Source organism: Amblyomma maculatum, chromosome 3 (genome assembly GCF_055883805.1).
Source record: "Amblyomma maculatum isolate TAMU_Amacu chromosome 3, ASM5588380v1, whole genome shotgun sequence".
In the NCBI taxonomy this organism is placed as follows: Eukaryota; Metazoa; Arthropoda; class Arachnida; order Ixodida; family Ixodidae; genus Amblyomma; species Amblyomma maculatum.
Window position 1 is genome coordinate 212,349,915 of NC_139346.1, and position 21,313 is coordinate 212,371,227.

The window sequence follows — 21,313 nt, forward strand, 5'->3', positions numbered from 1 at the left end:
CACACACACACACACACACACACACACACACACACACACATATATATATATATATATATATATATATATATATATATATATATATATATGAATGAAAGAAGCCAACAGTCGGCGAGGCCAAGGAAAGCATTGGGGGATTGTACTTTGTTTAAAAAAAAAGAAAAGAAAACAAAGTACAATCCCCCAATGCTTTCCTTGGCCTCGCCGACTGTTGGCTTCTTTCATTCATGTATTATAACGAGCACCCTCTTTTCCCCTTCATTTATCTGCTTATATATATATATATATATATATATATATATATATATATATATATATATATATATATATATATATATATATATATATATATATATATATATATATAATTTAAAGGAGCCAGCAGTCTAGGAGTCCAAGGCAAACGTTTGGGATAATTTTGTTCTTATATATTTTGTGGTTGGTATTGACCAGAATTAGTCTTATGATGATTTAAGGGATAATGAATGTTAAACGCAAAGCGGAAGGAAATACAACGCGCCGATGGTTGGAACTTTTCGTCACAGAATTTCGAAGGGAATCAGTAACAAAATCTGAATTATGCCTACTGAAAGAGATATACGACCTGGGTCTGAGATACACTGACGAAACTGGGCATATGTTTTCGCCAAATCAGCCTTCCCGACATAACAGACTGGAAGGAACTGACCTAAAAAAAATTGTTCGCCAGAAGTACTATTGCAGAGTGTCCCTAGCTTAAACTAACCTTGCTGTCTAGGTTGACCAGTGCAGCTTGTACATATGTAAATTAGATGTAAATACAAACATCCTCCAAGATATTTGTCCGGAAGTCGTTCTGGGCACGGCTGCGCCTTAAGTCATCCCATGTTAAAAGGAAACGAATCCCTGGGACTGACCAGTTACCTTGACTACGCACTGCAGGAATGAGAGCTACCATATATGTGCCGCACTGTCCCCGCAAGGACCCCGAAACACTTTCGAGAACATTGCTTATTCTGACAGACTGCGGCGCAGCTGCAGAACACATAGCCAGCGACGTCGAGCACACAAACTCCGTCCGCTCGCATCCTCGTATCCCCAGACAAACGTAGAGAGAAAAACATTAATGTAACGTAGAACTCAGCATCGATAATATCCTGCGCCAGCGTCACCCGTGTCAGCTGATCCGAGGCTACCCGAGCCCTCCGCATTGCGGAAGGACGGCATCGATAATATGGATGGGGTATAACTGTCGAAGGTCAAGAGAAATGAGAACGCTCCAGATTATCATAGGGTTCCCCCAGTTAAGGACTAGTGAACCCAAAAGAAAACGGAGCACGGACCTGTCCAGGAAAAAGTGTTCTTCGTCCGGGCTGCTGATGAGGCGAACACCCTGAATGTCAAGCTGAACATCCGGGTTACCCACACGCACCCAAGCTATACACAAGGGCATCCGCTTGCAAGGTGCACCGCGAAACGAAATTTTGTTCATTTGTGTGCTCCTTTTTATGTCTGGGGCACTAGTACAAGACAGAGATGAGGAAGGCATTAACATGGAACTGGCCAAGAGCGCATAGCTTGGAGTGAGGAGAGCTTTCTTAGAAAGAGTGACGGCACAAATAGATTCCTTAATCTTGTAATAGTGAAGATTTATTTCGTATTTATAATGAAGATAGCGTCCCACTGATATAAGGTAGTGGTCCAGGCTTAAGGCCAGGGAATCCTAGGCGCCCTGTGGTGAAGTTCGCGGGACAGGTGATTCACCACCTGATTGCCTTGAGTGTGACCAAGAATCCACGTCAGTGTGACTGTGGGGGGAAGAAGTTTGGTGATAGCCTCTTGCAATTTATACCGAAGTTGGGCAAGATGCGACCAAAATGGCTTGCACGTACAGCTTGACTCGAATATTTATCTTAGAAACTTTCAGGCGTGTCCACAGAGCATTGCTGCCCAATGGGAATCCACGTCATAAAAAAGCGTGCTTAAGAGAGACAGGTGGAGGGAGACATCTAGAGAACTCCTATTTGTTAAGCGAGCAGCTACGCAACTATCGGTTACCCCGGTAGACTCGTGTGGCATGCTTTTGAAATTACTGCACATTCCTATAACCGTATTCGGTTTTATATAACAGTCTTCGCTTCGACTGCTACAAGCCGCGTTCTGATAAACTTCACAGTACGCGGCCGCATAGGAGCCAAAAACACGCGATTTCTGAGATGTAATAGAGGCACACTGAGCCAGCTATCTCTGCACGCGTTTCAGCAGACCCACCTTATATGCCTCCGCCCATACCACACCCTCCTTCCGGCCAACTACAGGGGAGCGCCAGCAAGCGTAACTTTCAGTGATCGCTCTCGAACACCACATTCACGTCTCGAGTGCTGAAAATTTATGAACGAGTGACGGTCCCAATATCGAGAAAGCTTTTCGGTATATACGCGGCAGCGTGTTTCAGACCTTTTGTATGTGAACAAGTTCGACTGTAGGCAGAAGCCACACATCAATAAAAACGGCGGCGTAAAATGTTTTATACGATATCAGGTGCGTATTTTCAGGCATGTTGAGAATGATGACAAGCTTTTCCCGACAGCTCTGGGGTACGGTTTTTAGGCACAAGGAGCCCAGTACGGTTTGAGTAAAACTAGTTAGCGAGCTTAAAAGCCAACAACATAGCAAGTCTGAACAAGTGATTTGTTGCGCCAGTGATTTTTAAAAAATATATTAGAGGGTCTCCTATAGATGACCCTTAAGAAGAGAATAGCGAAAGCCGACCCTTCCTCTCCTATCAATTGCCTCTCATCGTTTGCCTCTTATCGGCATTTGTTTAAATGCTACATATAATTATAATTGATTTACAGGAAAGGAGAGGTGCAGCATATGTAACACTTTCTCCGGCAAGTGTGAGTTCGAACGGCAAGCAGACAAGAACAGATCTCGCGGAATCTCGAGGAATATGACAGATCTCGCGCACAGATCTCGCGCACAGATCTCGCGCACAACTCTCTAGCACGAAATTTTGTTCCATGAGCCTAGAAAGGATTTCGCCTTAAAAAATCTCGAAAGCTCTGAGTTGCATACACCGTTAAACCTAGCCTGTTATCCACTGTCAGTTATGACGGTTAACTGTGACCACACTTTCAATTTAAAAAAGCAGAGCCAGAATGATGTCAGCGCAAGTTAAAGGATTCGAGGTGGCCAAATTATCCAGAGCACTCCACTGCAGCGCCCTTCATAGCCTGAGTCACTCTGGGAAGTTAAACTCTATAAATCAAACCGCCAAAAAAATACCCTTGGCTCCACGGGCTCAATCTTCAGACCACTTCGCACTCTCGTTGTTATCTCGTCCTCTTACGCAGCGTAAGGTAACGCATGCGGGTGATTGATTGCTCGTCGCTTCGTTGAGGATGCCTATTATTCTAACTCACGCTTCGTCTCTATCTTTTGCTTTGCAGACGCATCGAGAATCAAAGAAACTTCGTGAAACTCAACGAAAATCAACTGCAGTGGTATCCCGCTTTGAAAACACTGTGAGTGGAACTGCTCATACTTCGTGCTGATGTTGGCACTTTTTCAAGCCGTACAAGTTTGTTCGACAGTGGGTTGATTCTCAAATCATCTTAAATTAGCATGTGGCATTTTGCTTTAATGCCTGAATATTCTGCACCACTGCTACAAAAATATTTTCGCTGCTACTTTTAGCAAATGACGTTTCTTATTTTGCCGTATTTTTCACTTTCCAAAAGGGCAATTCACAAGTGCGGCCTCAAGTACATCTCTCCAAAAGCCTTCCTGAACAATCGAGAAATCCAGAAGATGTAAGTCATCGCCTAGCCTACTTGGTTAAGTTAGGTTTAATTTTTTTTTTAATTCTTATTTGCTAGGCTGCATCGTGCTTCATAAGCAACTTCTTTTTTTCCAGCTCTTCAGCAAAGCCGTCATGTGAAAGAAATTGAATATGAGGCTACCATAAATCTGTGTTGAGACAGACTCTTCTTTTTCGCGGCTTCGGTGATAATTTCTATGCTGGAACACGTCCTGTCATAGAAGCTGTGGCATAGGATAATATTTTTATTTCAAAATTGCATTCTCCTCAATCGAACACTTTCTTACAATCGATATCTACATCGGGTTGTGACAGATTTTGACGTCGACCTGGTTGTAAACAGCATGTAGAGATATATATAGGGCAAGTATTAAACGTAGGGTATTTCTCTACCCTTATTGTACCATAGAAAAGAGAGTAGAATATCCTTAATAATTTACACAAGCCCAGTACTGCCACTGAATACGCAAAAAATAGAATAAACGGTATTTAATCAATCAGTCAATCATTCAATCAACCAAACAACCAATTAATCAAACAACGTATTAATATTTACCATATCTCTCCACTCCCATACGCACCTTTGTACTGTTTTTGACGGATTGTCAGTACAAGCCGTTTAGTTGCGTCTGGTGCCATACATTTTATTAGGGTAGACCACAAAAAGCAGTTCGCGCCCTGAAGGTTGATGAAAAGAGCCCGTGCCTGCAAAAAGATGTTCTCTTCGCGGAAACTGACGCGTGATTTCCCAAAATTAGACATGGCTTTTGCGCTCATCTACAATTCTATTTCAGTGACTTGAGATTCAACCAGATAGAAATTATCGCCTGGACTGCCATCGAAGGACTGAGCGGGATCGAATTGTAAGTGTCTGTTTTATCAAAGAGCTTCCTGACTGGGTACTTTATAAAATTAGGCTGTACGAGTCATTCTCAGCCGTGTGCCAAGACAATCTCCAACTGGTTTCAACGCGAGCAAGCAGCACGAGCTTAGGCCAGCAGGGAAAAACAAACAAACAAAAACACGAAAAAGTAAACCTGCTCGGCATCGCTGTTTTCCGATTGAAGAAACTGAAACAAACACGACTGCTGTAATAATCATATATCCTAAATTGAAACTCACTTCAATCTCAGCATTCAGGTGTTAACCCTTTGTTGATAATATTTTACTGCCTCGTAGCAAAAGGTTCTACTCGACGGATATGGTCTGAATGTAAGAACTGCATGATAAAACAAATCTTAACCCTTACATTGCAGGACATGGATGTCTGTCAGGCATGCTTGGCAGAGCTTGGTGTCATATCTAGAGACAAAGGAAGGGTAACTAATTCACTGTGGAAGGTTCACGTGATATTTATCTTCTTATTGACTAAGATATCGGAAAAAACATTTCAAATAGCGTTTCGTTTTTAACGTTCCTTTCGTATCACACCGGCTGTTTCTGCCATTCTTAAATTCTTGAAAATTGTTGTTCAGTCTACCAGAAACCATTTAATGTTCGAACTATGACTCTGCGTCCCCTTTCACTTAGCTGATTGGACACATTATTACAAGTATCTACTTTAAAAAGCCTTTTTTTTTTTAACAATATAAACTCTCCAGCTGTTGTTCAGAACCATATGTCTTAAAGCCCTCAGTTACTCTAATAAGTCACCTAAACACTCCTAAATAACTCGTCATTTGGTGAAGTGATCAAAACAGCTAACAGATCTCTCATTTAGGCTCCCGTATTTATGGTATAAATGCTAGACGTCAGTCACATTAGCTCCCATTGGTATCAATTTTGTATGCTAAGTAGAGTTGCGCCTGTTCGGCTCGACTATGCGCAGGCTGATCAACGACAACAAGCTGTCTTGCAACTGCAGCAGCAAGTGGATCCAGAAACATATATCATGTAACAACAGTATCTTCGGGCCCCTAGGCCACAAGATGGAGTGCTGGCCACCGGGGGGAAGCTTGGAGCCGGTTCTCCTGGCCTCCTACCCCATCACCGGATGCGGTAGATGCGCTTATTGAATACTGAATGTCTACCCTTTCTTTAGTAGTTTTTTTGTCTTTTTTTTATTGGCTGCTACAAAACAAGACTCACAGCCGCAGAGATGGCTTTAACATATTTCGACTCCTGATTGTCCACTATCGCTCAATAAGAACAAAATTTCTAGGCGTCAGCCAGCCGCGACGGTGTATGTGCAAACACGTTTTGTGCACCCTGGCCTCGTTAATAAGTGTCATCAAGGCCCCTCCTTACCTTGGGGCACCCCAGACGAAAACAAAATCATAAAAGAGTTTCAGAAACAAAGGCACTTCTTTATTTTTAATATTCGCTCTATATTTGCCGCAAGGTACACAAGGCCTCCCTTTAAAAAACTCCAACGAATGTACCTCTACGGACTACAGGGGTAGCGTGTCTGACTATAGTGACACAAACTTCCGCAGTTCGATTACCCTCGCAGCCAAATTTTATTTTGATACAATGAATCTACATCCTTACATGCCATCCCCAGTCGAAAAAAATTACAGAAAAATATCTGGTGTTACAACAGATTTTTTGTGCTGTTCATGGCAATGAACCTGTTGTAAAAGAAGAAACTTTTGTAGTAAAAATAGATGTTTCTATTTTTACAAAAAAAAAAAAAAACTGCAGACTACAGACTAGAAGAAAGGGCTACAGAAAAAACTGCAAAGCTACAGGGGAGTATACGAAACATCAGGAAGTCAGATAATATGATAGAACTACAGAATATTTTCTCTTGTTTTTGACATAGTTGTGTCGTTTTTTTTTTTTTTTTTACTTGTTCATGTTGTAACCTTATATTCACAACCTATCTGACGTCCCGGCCCTCTTGATCAATCCAGATTTTCTCTGCACAGTGCCTGGGTCGCCAGGTTCTCAGCTGAACGGCACACTCAACGCTATCGTATTAGTACTATGGTGTCACTACGCTGTCCCCAATGTCGTCAGTATGATGAAAGCTCTCAGCGTGGTGCGTTACAGTGACGTTCCGTGATGTCACTTAATTTTTGCTAATCACCGGGAGGTTCAGCTAACGCCGAATAACAAGGATACATGCCGTTAACAGCTATAGCTATAAATTCTGTACCGGAGAAGGTTCTTAAGTCATGCTTCGCTGACAGTACGTTTTATGCGGCCATGGTCAAATCGGAATCTTGTCACAACATAATATTTGCCAGCGCTCCGGTATGTCTCGCGACATAAAAAGTAACGCTCATTCAATTGTTATTTCATTTCAATAGCTTCTCTTGCTCTTTCCTGACGCGCTGAAAATGGAAATTTTAATGCTTCCTTGTGGTCCTATTTTTCCCGTTTTGTGGTCACGAGGCGACTCTCCTAAAAGAGCACGCAGTTTGCTTCAGTATGGTGATTTCAGTCTAGCGTTTAGAACCTTAAATATATATGATAAAGGGGAATTTTACTCTAGCATTGCGAATGTTTGAATTAATAAATATATATGAAAAAATTTGACATAGTGTGATGGGATCTTTTCAGTCACTACCAAATCGACCGCGCAACGCATAAATCGCGAAGAGTGATAGGGCAAAACGTGCCTTCGGTCATGGTCACCGTTACGAATAGGATGCATAGATTGCTTATAATGCATAAAAATATGAATGCTGTTAATTTGCTCCAAGGATGCATTTTGCCGACTTGTGTTGGCATGGATTACGTACCTGTGGTATTTTCCACGGATATATGCGTGTGTACCAAACGTTTTAGGCTTTGTGGCGAAATAAGGTTGCATTTAATAAAAAAAAAATGCTTTTCGATCTTTCGAGCATTGCTGGGCATCCTAAAACAGTTGAAAAACATTAACTAGGTAACTACTAACTCCATATTAAAACTTAATTTTTTATCCTTTGAAGATATGCGCCTACTTGCAACCATTGTTTAGCACGTCATCATTAAAATGCCCTCTTTTAAAATATCAAAACCATAATTACCCTTTGTGCTATGACTCAATCAATTTCGGCCACTTCTGGCGCAGTTTGAAAATTGCACTCGGCGATATCTACCAGAACGCGTCACTATGTGGCGCACGCGCCCCGTGATCTTCTCGGTCCAGTTCGTGCAGCGGTGCTCCCCGCTGCTCCCAACTCCAGCCGAGGCGTGGCACGGAAAGTCTCGTGGTACTGAATTCACTGGAACGGGAATTCACGTGGCGCATAGGCCCCAACTCGACGCGTTTTAGATGACACTGCTAACTCTATTTTTGTATTGAGTAAGAAACTGCAAATTTAGTTGAGCCACAGTGCGATGAGAAATTATAGAAATTTTAGAAATTATAAAAATGCATATGGATATTACTAGTGCCCAGATACTATTCTATATGTGCACTGGGTGCGAATCTGCACGATTTATAATAGCATAAAGTGACAAAAAATAACCGTAGGAATGTAGCTGATTATAGTTGTAAATTAAAATGATTTTCTGATTTCTGGTGTTCACCATGAGTTATTTCACTTTCTCGAAAAACTTTACCCTCACTCAAAGTAACTATCTCTAATTATTAGTCAAGGCATTTTTTCCATTATTATCTCAAAGAAACTTTAGGCACACTACAATAAACATCCTGCGGATAATGGGTCCGTTTTGGTAATGAGTGTACCCCTGAGTAAAAATGTCTGTCCGACAAAACTAGAGGGTTTCAACACCAGAACGTCGAGCGAAAGCTGTTTTGATATAAGACGCACTGCTGGTTTCAATGTCTATTAATGCGAAAGTATTCATAGGCTCTGCTGGTGAGGCCAAAATGTGGACGCAGAAGGTGAAGCCACAATGGTCCAAGGGAAAACAGAAAAAGTGTGAGAGGTACACCGCGGCAGCCGTATTTCGATGGAAATACGCAAAGTCGTCCAGGCGCTGTGCGATACCAATGGAGTTCAGCAAGATCCCCAGGTGGTCGAAGTTATTTTGCAGCCCTCCTCAACGGCCCTTCTTTCCCTTCCTTCTTACACTCCCGCCTTACACAATCTTCTACGGCGCGGGACAGGTGTCTGCCCAGAAATGTGACAGATATTGAGCCCCTTTATTACTAAAATCAATCTGCAATTCCGTAAAACAAATTGATGGCGGCCTGTAAATTTTAGCGGTCACTGTTCGCACAGTGAGGCTGGCCCACCAAATCTGGCGCCCGCTCGTGCCACTACTATTTCCGTCGCAGGACGGCATTCATATGGAGACTCCCTAGACTATGTTACCAACTCCTCGCCACGGCAGCTAGCGCGCACGTGGCGTACGTGACTAACACCTGTGGCTCTTCAGAGGTCAAATCGTGGAACCAGAGGACATACATTGAAACTCGTCTGAGAAGGCTCATGATAAGAGTTTCCGGGACAGTAGTACTACGGTAAACCTAGAATAGTAAAGATTTGGTAAAAATTGGCACCAGTTTTTTAAAGGCATTGTATGTGTGAACAACAAAAGCAGTACGAAAGTCTACCATATTAGCAGAATGGGGCAGCGTACGAACGCAACAAAGTGGTAAAGAGTGTTTATAAGCGTCGTTATATACAGTAGCTGAGCACATACTTCATCCTATTTTGAAAGGATAGAACATCCCTTGCGTTTAATTGCGTTAAGAAAGCAGAGCATGCAGGAGGGTGACGCAGCTGACAAATGTATAATATGCAAGACCTTGAAGGCGACCACTTCATCAAAAACTACATATCTACCAAACGTACAGAAGAGCTACAGTTATATCTATGACCATGTGGCTTCACTAAAGGCATCGGGGCTGAGGGCATTGTGCCAGTAGTTCAACCGTGGCACATGGGGGAGACTAAAAAGGGCGGCATATTTCCTGGCTGTTCTCCTGCCATGTAACCATAGCTCCGTCTGCCAAGCCCTCAGCCGCCATCGCTGACGGCCAGTAAAAAGGGCACGCTTTAGCTGCGGCGCATGCTGGTGCAGCCGTGAAGCCTACCAACCGTCCAGAATGGTCCGTGAGCCATTAGCGGCTAACTCGCCTTTTAGCGTTCCACGCTGAGCGCATCTCTCGCGACCTGATGGCTGCGTCTCACGGCAGCAGCACACTGGGTTTTAGGGTGCCGTGCTCTCTCGAACAGTGCGTAGCAAACCTCGCATTCCTGCGTGCCGCTGAGCAAAGGATGCATTATCAAGGCTAAAAGCCGAAATGTGCTGTCAAAACAGGGACGCATGAAGCAGCCTCACATGGCTGTCATTAATATTCCCCTGTCACTGGGTCAACTTAACCCTTTTCAAGAGAGCATGTTCTGGGGCAATGATAGTTGCTTAACAACCCTAGCTTCTCTCAGCGCCTTCGAAGCACTTTAGAGGCGACAGTGAAGGCCGTTTCCAAGTGCTATTCTGTTGCCGTCTGTTAGCTGCACCGAATGATGCCACAAATTACTACCAGATATTAGGTCAAACTTGCACGTCCCTGTGGGATTAGGTGAGCTAATGTGTGAATTCGCGGCGTACTACGAGGAAGGAATGTCAATAGCGGTGTCAGCAGGGTCAAGCTTAAATTGCAGGGAACGCGAAATTTTGGACTTCATCTAAGAGACATTTTATTAGACCGTATCTTGGCGCACTCGACCCACTAGTCTATATGCATAAGCTAGACGATACAACTGGCACTGCCACTCAATGGAAGAGCACTCAGGGGTTGCCATTGCTTGCAGCCAATATCTCCGTTGTCTCGTCGTACACATTCGAGCATCATAGGAGTGAAGTGCTGATAAATAGAGCTTTGCCGACGTTACCATACGCATTCAAGCAGGCTATGTGACGTACGAAGTTACCGTATTTTCGCGAATCTGTGCACGCCCTTTATTTTTGCAAAAAAAAAAAGTTTGTGAAAAAACGTTGCATGCGACTTTAAGCACCCCCGTTTTTGACGGGAATTGCTCATATCCAAGGCCACCGAGCCCACTCGCTCACTCTGTCGTCGAACCAAAGCTGACCTGAAGTGCGTCTGTGGCCTGATCTCTGGCTTCATGTGCTGCTATCCGCAGACAATACATGCCAGGAGTCGCATTAAACGCCGCAAACCGTTCTAAAGCGACCCGATATCTCTATCCGCGTGCTGTCACGTGGGTCTGTTATTGGTTTGGTTTGGTAAAACTTTATTTCCCACTGTAGGGGTCCTGGAGGCGCCTAGGCTAGGCGCCAGGTGTAGAGGGCAGCTCCCACGTCGGCACAGAGAGCCCGAAGCTCTCCGCCGCCGCGCGGGCCTCCTGGACAGCCCGAAGCTGATCATGTAGTGAAGCACTTTTTAACACTTTGTCCCAACGTTCCTTGTTCTTGGCGTAGGCGTCGCTCGATGCACAACCACACAGCATATGGTTTAAGTCTACACGGTCACTGCACCATAGTCTGGGTCGATGTGCTTCATGCGCCAGGGGTTGGGGTATGAGTTCGTTTGGAACAAGAGTAACGTGACTGATTGGCTGCGGGTTAATTTCTTACCCGGGAGGGGAAATGCTCGTCTGCCTAGATAAAAGTGCTTAGTGAGCTCGTTGTACGTGAATAATTGATCTCTGTACTCGATATGTGGAGTAGCAGGGGAAACCGGAGGGACGCGGTCGATGAGGCCTCGCGCCGCCTCGTGTGCGATCTCATTGAGATTCCGCAGGCCGCCCCCTAAGCTGCCCATGTGTGCCGGGAACCATACGATGGAGTGATAGGTGATGTTACTTCCGCCTAAGATCCGTAGCGTCGTCTTGTCTATCCCGCCCTTGGCGAAAGCTCGGTAGGTTTCACGGGCACCGCGGGAGCGGCTGGGTGGCTTGATTTGGTGTCAGTTGTTTGAGGGCCGGAACGGAAGTCGGTCATTTTAATCATTTTAGACCTTTCCAGTCTAAGCATGCCCCCCCCCCTCCCCCCCCCTCCCCCCCTCCTTCTACACACACACACACACACACACACACACACACACACACACACACACACACACACACACACACACACACCTTCGGTCAGCGCGATCATGGAAAATGGGGTGCTTAGGAAGCGAGTAAATATGGTAATAAAAAACCTTCTTCAGTGTTCCTCATATTTCACAAAAAAGAAAAAAAAAAAAGCTGAATGTGCGCGAACATTCACAGAAATTTTTCGTTGCGTTTTGAGCCCGTCAGAGAGTTTAGTGATGGCGCCCACGCATACCATGCGTGTTGACTTAGAACCGCAGAAATGTGCAGGCTGTACATTGTGTGTCATGTAAAACAAGATATAGTTTGAAGTAACAAAAAACGCTTACATACTAGAATTTATGGACAACTTTTCCTGCCCAATATCGCCGAGTGCCCGACTGTCAAGCGTTGGCCACTCGAGTCCTAATGAGCGATTGGTCATTAGTTCCTGCACAGGAGACCTGGAAGTGGTGTCACCCATACTTCTGTACATATTCCTGCGAAGCGGCCGAGAGATGTGCTCTGTATAAGAGCAGCAAAGCGAGCTGTAGTGACAATCGCGCATTGCTCGGCAGTCGCAGAAATAAAGGAGGGGAAGGGGAGGGGGGGGGGGGGGATATTTGCCTAAGCTTCATTGCGCCAGCATGGACTTAGTGCTCGGGTTTCTGAATTTGTACAGTGAATCGTGGCTGCTTCTGAGTACCAGGTCTAACTGGTTTGCAGGCTCCTCGATTGTTTAGTATATTTTTGCCTTTTGCCTCAACGTTCCTTATAAGTTTCATGGCTTTATGAAGTCGCACACTCTATGTTCTAAGTGCCGTTTATGTTGTGAACTAGTTTAATTTGTATAGTTTTATCTCCTTTCTTCATTCCTATATCTGGTGCCCGATCTGCTTGGACTCAACCATCGAAAGCATTATGTCTGTAAATAAATAAATAAATACGAGATAAAAGAGACAGCCGCGTGGGGTGTGCTTATCTGCGCAGACATGCCCAAGGTGGAGGCGATCAACTCGAGTGTCACGGTGCTCGAGCGAGAGCGGGTGACGCTCACCTGCCGGGGTGGGGGCCAACCGCCGCCAAAAGTGTACTGGAATACGACGCGAGTCCAGGCGTCACCCTTCGACGTCACCAACGCTATATCCGAGGAGGTCAGACCCGATGGCAGGATGATCCAAGTCAGGACCAGCGAACTCATCTTGCACCAAGTTGACGGCACGGCCAATGGCATTCTATGGTGCCACGCGGAGAACGTTGTGGGCCGCTCCACGGCGGAAGTAAGCCTCATCATCCACAGTGAGTGTCGCGACGCCCATCGTCCTTCTCCGAAAGTTTGAGGTTGATTGATTGATTGATTGATTGATTGATTCATTCATTCATTGATTGATTGTACAGCACCCCCTCGAATCACATATATGAGCTCTGGCAAGAGCTACTACCAGCACATAAAGTACATAGCGGTGGCCCATCCTGCCTACAACTATAGCTGGTACATCAACGGCAGGCAGCTGATCAGAAACGGTCGGCTGCTGCAAGACGGCAAGAATAAGTACGGCGTGCGCAACTTCAAGACCGACGCTGCCATCTACAGAGGCAAGTGTACAGCTAGTCGGCCGTGGTGTCACGATGCTAAGGAACTGCGCTTATCTTTAAGTGAAGATATTCTTAGCGGTCAGCACTTAGCACTGTTTGTCCACATGGACGCCATCCCGATGTCGCAGCGATTTAGATTCCAGTGACTTTAACTTACACTTGACTATGACATTCCAGCGACTGTGACATTAACTTACACTTGATTTTTATTATCCTTGTCTGATGGGAAAACTACTTGTCGAAATGGCCTTGCTTTACGATTTGGGCGAGATGCCGTAGGTTGACTCAAGATAATAAAAGTTCATAGCAGCAATCGAATAGATCGTTATAGGTTACTGTTATAACCATTTACCAGCAGGGCTGTATGCTTCGCCCATATCAGGCACCATCTTTGTCAAAAGTAAGCAGGCTCCATGGTTGGTTTTCTTTTTTTGCTTCTGCTCTCCCATACTAGAACCTCTATGGCTTTCCTAGATATCAAAAGTTCTTGTGAGCTGAAAACACAACTTCTCGTTACCTTTCCCAGATTTATAGCTTGAATTATGACGAAGTTAGGTGCTCCACTATGTGACTGCATGAGAAGCAAACCATGCAGCCTGGATACGTTTGGCCTCACGTCAGAAAGGGCTTCATATAAACACGCCCTTTTCTCGTAGCCAGGTTGCAACAGCATGCTTGAAAGAAAATTTGCTTATGATAAGAAAGTAATCAGAGGAGTCGCTGGAGAAAGATTTGATGTTGGGAAAGGTTGAGGGTCGCCGGAGAAGGGGTAAGCAGCGAACGCGATGGTTAGATGGCATCCTCGAGGCGCTGCAGATGAAGTTATGTGACGTTAGGAAGATAGTGAGAGACCGGAAAGCGTGGCGAGACATGGTCCATAGGGTCACGAAGAGTCGGACACGACTGACCGACTGAACTGAACTGAACTGAATCAGTCATTAGAACGAAGGTAATGCAGCCAGCGAGTACAAGTAAAGCTATATACAACTCCCAAAGAAACTCCGTATTTGGCCAAAAATTCACCCTGATCCAGGAAACGAAACCTGGCCGCCTGTGCGGCGAAGTCAGACTATAACCAAATAAATAGCACAGGCCGAAAATTTGCTTGCCTCTAAGTTGGAGCTTTTCCACCAGAAACAAATCAGCTTATGAAAGGCAGAAAGTTGAGAGAGTTGATTTGCATTAGCAATTTTGAGAATATAGCTGTGAAGGCTGTCGATAAAACTCGAAAAGCACGTGGATATCGTACAGAAGCAAAACCAAGTTATTTATTCAATCGCGTAAAGTTGTTGAAGCGTACTACATCCAAGAAGGTTGGACAGAATACGTGTGTAGGAAAGCCTTCACTGAGCCCACACAAAAATCAGATTGCGTTCCTACAATCGATGGGTGCAAGATTTTCCTGATTGATCTTATTTGGGCATTGTACCGAGCTTCACGTCGTTTTGAGTCTAAGGGGGAGAAGACGGCACATGCGTTTTTCGAAAGTACTATCTGTTCTTACTCTTTTTCTTGTTGTTTCGTCACTTCAACTTTCAATGCTGCCGACTGTGTAACTAGGCTATAAATGCAGTACTTTCTGAATTTCTGAATAAATATTAAGGCGAAAGAAAGTCTTTTATAGCTCACTACTCGCCAGCGAGTCCGTCCGTGCGTCCGCGAGATATGGTATTCACTTGTATATCATAGTGCCGACGTCATCAGAAAAATAAAAATCATGTCTCCACTAGGAATCGAACCTTTCCTTTCCTGTAAACATATTATAGAACTTACAAGCGTTACAAGCAGCCCTCGTACTTCGCTCTGTTTATTCCAATATTATAGAACGCCGGTGAGCTTTGATGCGTGCAACAAAACGCTGGTTGTGTTCGAACATGGGCGCGAATTGTACCATTTGCTGCAGCAACGCCGGGCTTTCGAATTTCGCCACTGTAGATTCTTGCAGTGCTTTCGAAATTTTTTCAGTTGATAGTCAGCGCTGTGTTGTCTAGCAGATTATTATGCATCCAGTGTCGATATGTGCTTCGAAAACGCTAAATCAGCTCTGTTTATCCTCTTTTTTTTTTTCTGACCAGAAGGCCGAAGCAGAAGGTTGTGCTATATATTTTTTTTTATTTCGGCAGTACCTTTCCACTTTGAGAATTCATAATATTCACAGCGTGCCTCAATATTAATTAATAACGCAAACAGCTTTCAACGCCACTCCACACAGGTTACTTGGAATTCCTCACGGACCTTCCATCCAACACGGGGCTCTATACGCTGATAATCGAAAACGAGTACGGCGCTGACAACCGGAGTCTCGAGGTGATCTTCCCACCATGTAAGAACATTATTCGATTACATTAGAAACAGAAATGGCTAATCGGTCAAAATTTCATCAACGTTAACATAAAGCCACGGTCTTCAAGGTCAAGCAGTGGAAATGCTTGTAGAATCCCGCGCTTTTCACTTACTTCCGCGGCATCCTGTGTGAAACATCAGTAATAGTTCACAATAACAAATTGAAGGGACACTCAAGCTCCGCCTTTTGTGTGCTGTGCGAGAAACTTAATGGCTCCTGTCTTTACTGGTCGCTTAATTACAACTCCCTTAACATGTGCCTCTATTGTCTCACGTATGCTCATTATCATAAAGCGATAAGTTAGAACGTTGTGTGAAAGACCATCAAATGTAGACATAAAACTCGCCCCAACCTGGCAATAAAAAAGTGCCTGCACGGCCTGGGTGTAGCGGTTCTGTCGTAGCATCCACGAGAGCCAGCAAATTCGTATTCCCTTTCACTCGCTCATCTTGAAGAAGCTAACTCGGCAATGTTATGTGATCTCATGAGGTTGTATGACTCGACGACCAATAAGTGCCCACGGATACGCACGTCACCTGCCAGCTACCGCCTACGAGAGAGATGCATGCCCGTGGGTTTTCGCTCTCCACGCCAACACTGGATTTTATTAGAGCAAGGTCTTTAACACTGTCAAATGAAAAATGAATGAATGAAAAAGGGGCGCTTATTGATTTCATTGCTTCATTTGCAAACTTCTCACGAGGTCACCCACACAGCTAATTAACTATGCGGACGTGCGGGATGTCATCCCTGATTAGAAACGCAATGCCGCTCTTTATCCCAGTTCTTGTTTTTAACCGTTCCTAGCAGCATACAGTACACGGAGCAATTTGTGGAACAACTATGCTTGGTGTCTATATGAGGACTCATTCGCAGACAAGGTGCAACACGAGTGCCACCAAAAAGGCCAACGATCCTTTTGGACACACTTGAAGCGATGTGAGAACTTTTTAGCTCTTCAAATACATGCATAACCAACGTGTCCGGAGGGTAGAAAGGTAGCCTGTTGGCAAACCAAAAATCAACTGTATACGAATCCATAAAGAGCAAGTACACATAAATGTTTTCCTGAATGTGTCGCATCAATCCGAACATTGAAATTATTGGACGCAGTGTTTTGAGCAGATCATTTACACTAGAATGAACCGATTAACCCTAATACGAATGATAAACAGTCCCTCATACATCTACACTAGCAGCATAAGAGATCCTAGGAAACCTTGCAAAAAATGAGTCCAAACATTTCGAGGCCAATTCGGCCCCTCCTTCACTTGGAACTTATATGGTGAAGAGCAGCTGCATTCAACCACGCAGGCCCTGTTTCCGCCATAGACCATTTCAGCAGCACTATGGTTCTCTCCTGTACGCTTAGTCTGCGTCATTTTAATTGCATTGCGTTAAAGGCTCCATTCTCCACAAAACCCGGAGTCGGCGGTGTCGCCGTTGTCATCGCTGTGAGAAGATGCGCGAGAGGCACGCTCGTTATGAGCGTGCCTCTGACACGTGGTAGTTGGGGAAGGGGGATACAGTCGGACACTGATTGGTCAGCGACAGCGAGTTATGTGACGTCACGAGACCGCATGACATGGCTGAGCTGGTAGGAACTGCAGACACGAGTACCTCTTTTGAGATTGAAGTATAAAATGGAAATCGACCCCGCACCTTTGGACCCGGAGTCGGACACATTATCCTTAGGCCACGCCAGCACGACTGCATCTCGTCGTTAAAGCGAGGCTTTACATCAGTGTCAGGTGGCCTTTCACATAATTTGGTAGCATACTACTGCATGTTACTAAGCATGTATGAGATAATATAGGCAAAAATTAAGGTATCAATGATTAGGCGACTAGCAGAATGCACTTATGCGAAAAAGGACCCGCAAGGAGATAGCCGCACATGGGAAGCTTTACGATTGTCCAATCATACCTTTAAAGGCGATGCTTAAGTGCCGCCCATATATTTACTCCTACTGAGCTTTAACTGGTCCGACAGGCGATTTTCGTGCACTGATTAGATTGTAACGAAGTTTTGAATGCTCTCTTGCTGAGGTACGAAATTAGTTACATTGCAGTATAGAAATAATTTCCCTTTGATGTTAATTATTCGTGTGTTGCCATGTAACACGGAACAGCTGTCTATAGTTACTTGTCACTCGGCAAGGAATTAACGGCTCTATTTTGCTGTCAAAAATAAATTATTAAGTACATGGCGTTAGCGAAGTTTCTGTCTGGCACAATCTTTATCCATGTGATATGAGTTAGACCCCGCAAGTAAGGCTCAACATCTATGTAATATGTGCACACATTGTTTTTAAGACGAATAAGGATGTTGTGAAAGATTATCGACAATTTTCCTGCTCATCACGACAGACATGCGGCACTGAACAATTAAAACTGAAGTACCTGTTCTATTTTAAAGGTTGAGAAAATGCGATTCAAGATGTAGGCAACTTTAATGGCGTTCTTGCCGTTCAAATTGTCTGTGAGCTATCTTCATAACTATAGCAGCTTACAGTTTAAAATTTGGTTTGGGAACAAACGTAAAGAGCTCTATGCAGACATCAATGTGCATGGTGAACTAGGATAGTTATAATGCGTTCATGTTAAGAAAAAACCAGCACGAAAAACGGGGACAACAGCGCTGTGTTTTTCTGTTATTCTCTGTTGTCCCTGCTTTTCGCACTGTTTTTTTTTTTTTTTCTTAAATTGAGCTCTTCACAGACACGCTAACTTTGGCATGTGTGAGAGATTATCACCCGGTAATTAAATCCAGTGAAATAGATTCAGAATTTTGTTTGTACAAATGTTTATACCAAACACAAATTTACCACTGAAACACAAAAAAAGATTAACGGCAGTACCTAGGAGCCCTCTCGCATATTCTATAACAATCGGCCATCTTTCTGAATAATGCAGATAATTATTTAATGCTTTTCAGATGGGAGATATTTTGAACCAAAATACAAAGAACCTCCAGGTGCTTCAATTTGGCCAGGTAAGCTTGCTAGAGGAATAACAGTCATACTTATTCCCTTATTAAGATGGGAATGCTTCTTTATTTGGGCTCTTCTAGTATACTATTCTGCCCCCCTTTCTATCATCTAAGCCAAGAAAAAAAGTCTGGAAGGTGTACGAAAAATATTGATGGCTTTTGAGGTTTTATATCGCATTTTAAAAGTCTTAAGAGCAATGCCTGCACTACCTGTTATTGCCAAATACTTTCAGTTATATGTTAAGCATCTCCATGCAGGATTTCCTACTTATATGTTGCGTCATTGCTTATACTGCATGTGTCGCCTTGCAGGAAGAAGACAGGGCTTTAACTCTAGCCCACGGCCTAGCGGTGAGTTTATCCGACAGAAAAGCGGTTCGTTACTAAAAGCTACTGCTTGTAATCATAACATTACTAGTAGCTTCCGTTTTGAGAAAATTCTGGCTGGCTGCCCAGAACATACCAAGTTAGCCTGCCTAATTTTGCTGGCATAACGCGCAAAGAATAAGCCTTAAAAACAATAAAATTACAACTTCTTAACACAACAGAAACAGACATGTCATTTTGCGAATGACCCGTGAAAAGTGAAAGCTTATGAAAATTGCAACACTTCGAGTTATCAGTGCAGCATACATTATGCAGGATGATTTCCTTTTCATTTTTGGAGATTTTTATTTACAAAGCTACAGTTACAGCGCTGCCGTCTGTGTAGATTGCCTGTGCTGCAAAGCGGATATTGCGCACCTGATTCCTGCAGTGCGCATCTACAAAATGCCAGCGCTCACATTTCTGATCTGTTCGAATGCAGAGAGGATGTGGGTTAAGTTAATGGAATTTTAGGAGAAAATACGACGAATAGTAAAGCCATTTTATATATATGCAGTGCGCGTACGGACCTCTAGAAGCTTTCAAATGCCTGTTTTTGACGTTCAACATTTTGAACCACGTTGCCTATTTAAAAAACTTGGAAAGTGGGCTCATTTTTCTTGTTGATGTCCTTCAATTTCGCAATGCCTCCAAAAACCAGAAAAATGAAACTGTCGATCAGTTATATTTAGTCTTTCAATTATTGAGCGTGATTCTCGCCTTGTTGTAATGCCCAACTGCACAGACCGCATCAACAGATTTTTCAAAGCTTATGAAATAAAAAATTTTAAATGTGAACACAAAAATCACCCACTTCATTTACTACATACAACGGTTTGCACAGAACGTATTCCTGAAGTTAGTGTGCGCAGTTATTGATTATGACTGCAGATAGAATCCGCTTTTTAAAGGGGCGGAACGCCGTCCAATAACTGTCAATTTTTGTTTGTTTCTTTGTTTCTTTTAGGCGCAATAGAAAGCTTCCTGTCTCGAGAGGTTGATTGCGTGGTAGCTTTGTCAGAAAGGCTGTAGAAAAATTTATCCAGAATTTTTCGATCCTGCATGCACCTATTTTTATGTAGTCCGATGCTGGAAACCTTGAGTAGCGGTGATGATTGCACATTGACAGACGTGATGTACCGAAAACTAAGATAAATATCCCCTTCCAGACAGTGATTAGCCATTTTGAGCACAAAATAGCGTCTATTTTAATTTCTATACCCAATTTAACGGTGTTACGGACAGGAACGCCTTATCGACGGAAGCTTAATTGGGCCATAGTCACCGCTTCATCCAAAGAATTCAAAATACTGCGGCGCCATCGATGACTGCCAAAAGCACATCATAAGCAATGCGAAAGGAAAGTGGCTTTTGCGGACGGTCACACCAGAGAGAGAGAGCAAAATATAATAAAGCAATGAGATCACTCTTGAAAGAACAGACAACACTGTGCATTTACGAAAACCTGTGATGTTTTCTCTATATGTGGTCACGTGGGTTACTACAGTGATAACTACAGCGTTTCGCCACAAGAGGCCACTTTGGTCGTTTTCATGCACATTTCAGTGCCTAATTAAAAATATAATTCTGTGCTTCTCTGATACTGCAGTGCTCTATATATACTATACGCCGAAATGTATTTTTACTTCCTTCGTAATCTCATTACCTATTTTGGTCAATGTTCTTTCCCTTTAACATTTTTTGTTCTATTTTTTTTTTCTCGTATCTCTGTTCCAGGCGCATGCCTCGGAGTTTCAGTCGCTGCTAGCACATTTGCAACGATCGTAGCAGCTTTGGTGCCAGTGGTTTTCGCCTCTGCGAAGTGAAACTGGCGCAGACTGGTGCATCCTCACGGTACGTGCGGCAACCGAGTAGCTGTAGCCTTTCGTGGTCACTCCGGGGACGCTGAGCGCTGATATTGTTTCTTATAGAGGTAATTAAAACGCCAACCGTTTGCTTCTCCTTTCTTGCCGAGTGTAGTTAGACATGATGAATAAATAACATAGTTCTGGTGATTAATAAAGAAACTTATCGAAAATGTAACATTTCTGTGATTTGTGATTAATAAAGAAACTCATCGAATCTGCAAGGTTTCTGTGATTTTCAAACTTTCGTCGCTGCTGCAGACCAGGGCTGATTAAGCACAGGAGTACCGCTTTGGAGTGAGTGAGTGAGTGAGTGAGTGAGTGAGTGAGTGAGTGAGTGAGTGAGTGAGTGAGTGAGTGAGTGAGTGAGTGAGTGAGTGAGTGAGTGAGTGAGTGAGTGAGTGAGTGAGTGAGTCATCGTATTCAGATATGTGGCGCAAATAAACACAAACACAGGTGT

General features: G+C 43.8%; 1 protein-coding gene across 1 annotated transcript in view; it reads left to right on the plus strand.

Moving 5' to 3' along the window:
• Positions 1 to 20,814, plus strand: part of LOC146197636 (NT-3 growth factor receptor-like) — a 23,417-nt gene extending 2,603 nt beyond the window's left edge. Inside the window, exons 2-9 of the mRNA XM_084597215.1 lie at positions 3,432 to 3,506; positions 3,723 to 3,794; positions 4,597 to 4,665; positions 5,631 to 5,800; positions 12,682 to 12,990; positions 13,090 to 13,287; positions 15,500 to 15,610; positions 20,726 to 20,814. Of these exons, the coding sequence (XP_084453341.1) occupies positions 3,432 to 3,506; positions 3,723 to 3,794; positions 4,597 to 4,665; positions 5,631 to 5,800; positions 12,682 to 12,990; positions 13,090 to 13,287; positions 15,500 to 15,610; positions 20,726 to 20,814 (1,093 nt within the window). The remainder of the gene's footprint in view (positions 1 to 3,431; positions 3,507 to 3,722; positions 3,795 to 4,596; positions 4,666 to 5,630; positions 5,801 to 12,681; positions 12,991 to 13,089; positions 13,288 to 15,499; positions 15,611 to 20,725) is intronic.
• The last annotated feature ends 499 nt before the right edge of the window (positions 20,815 to 21,313 follow it).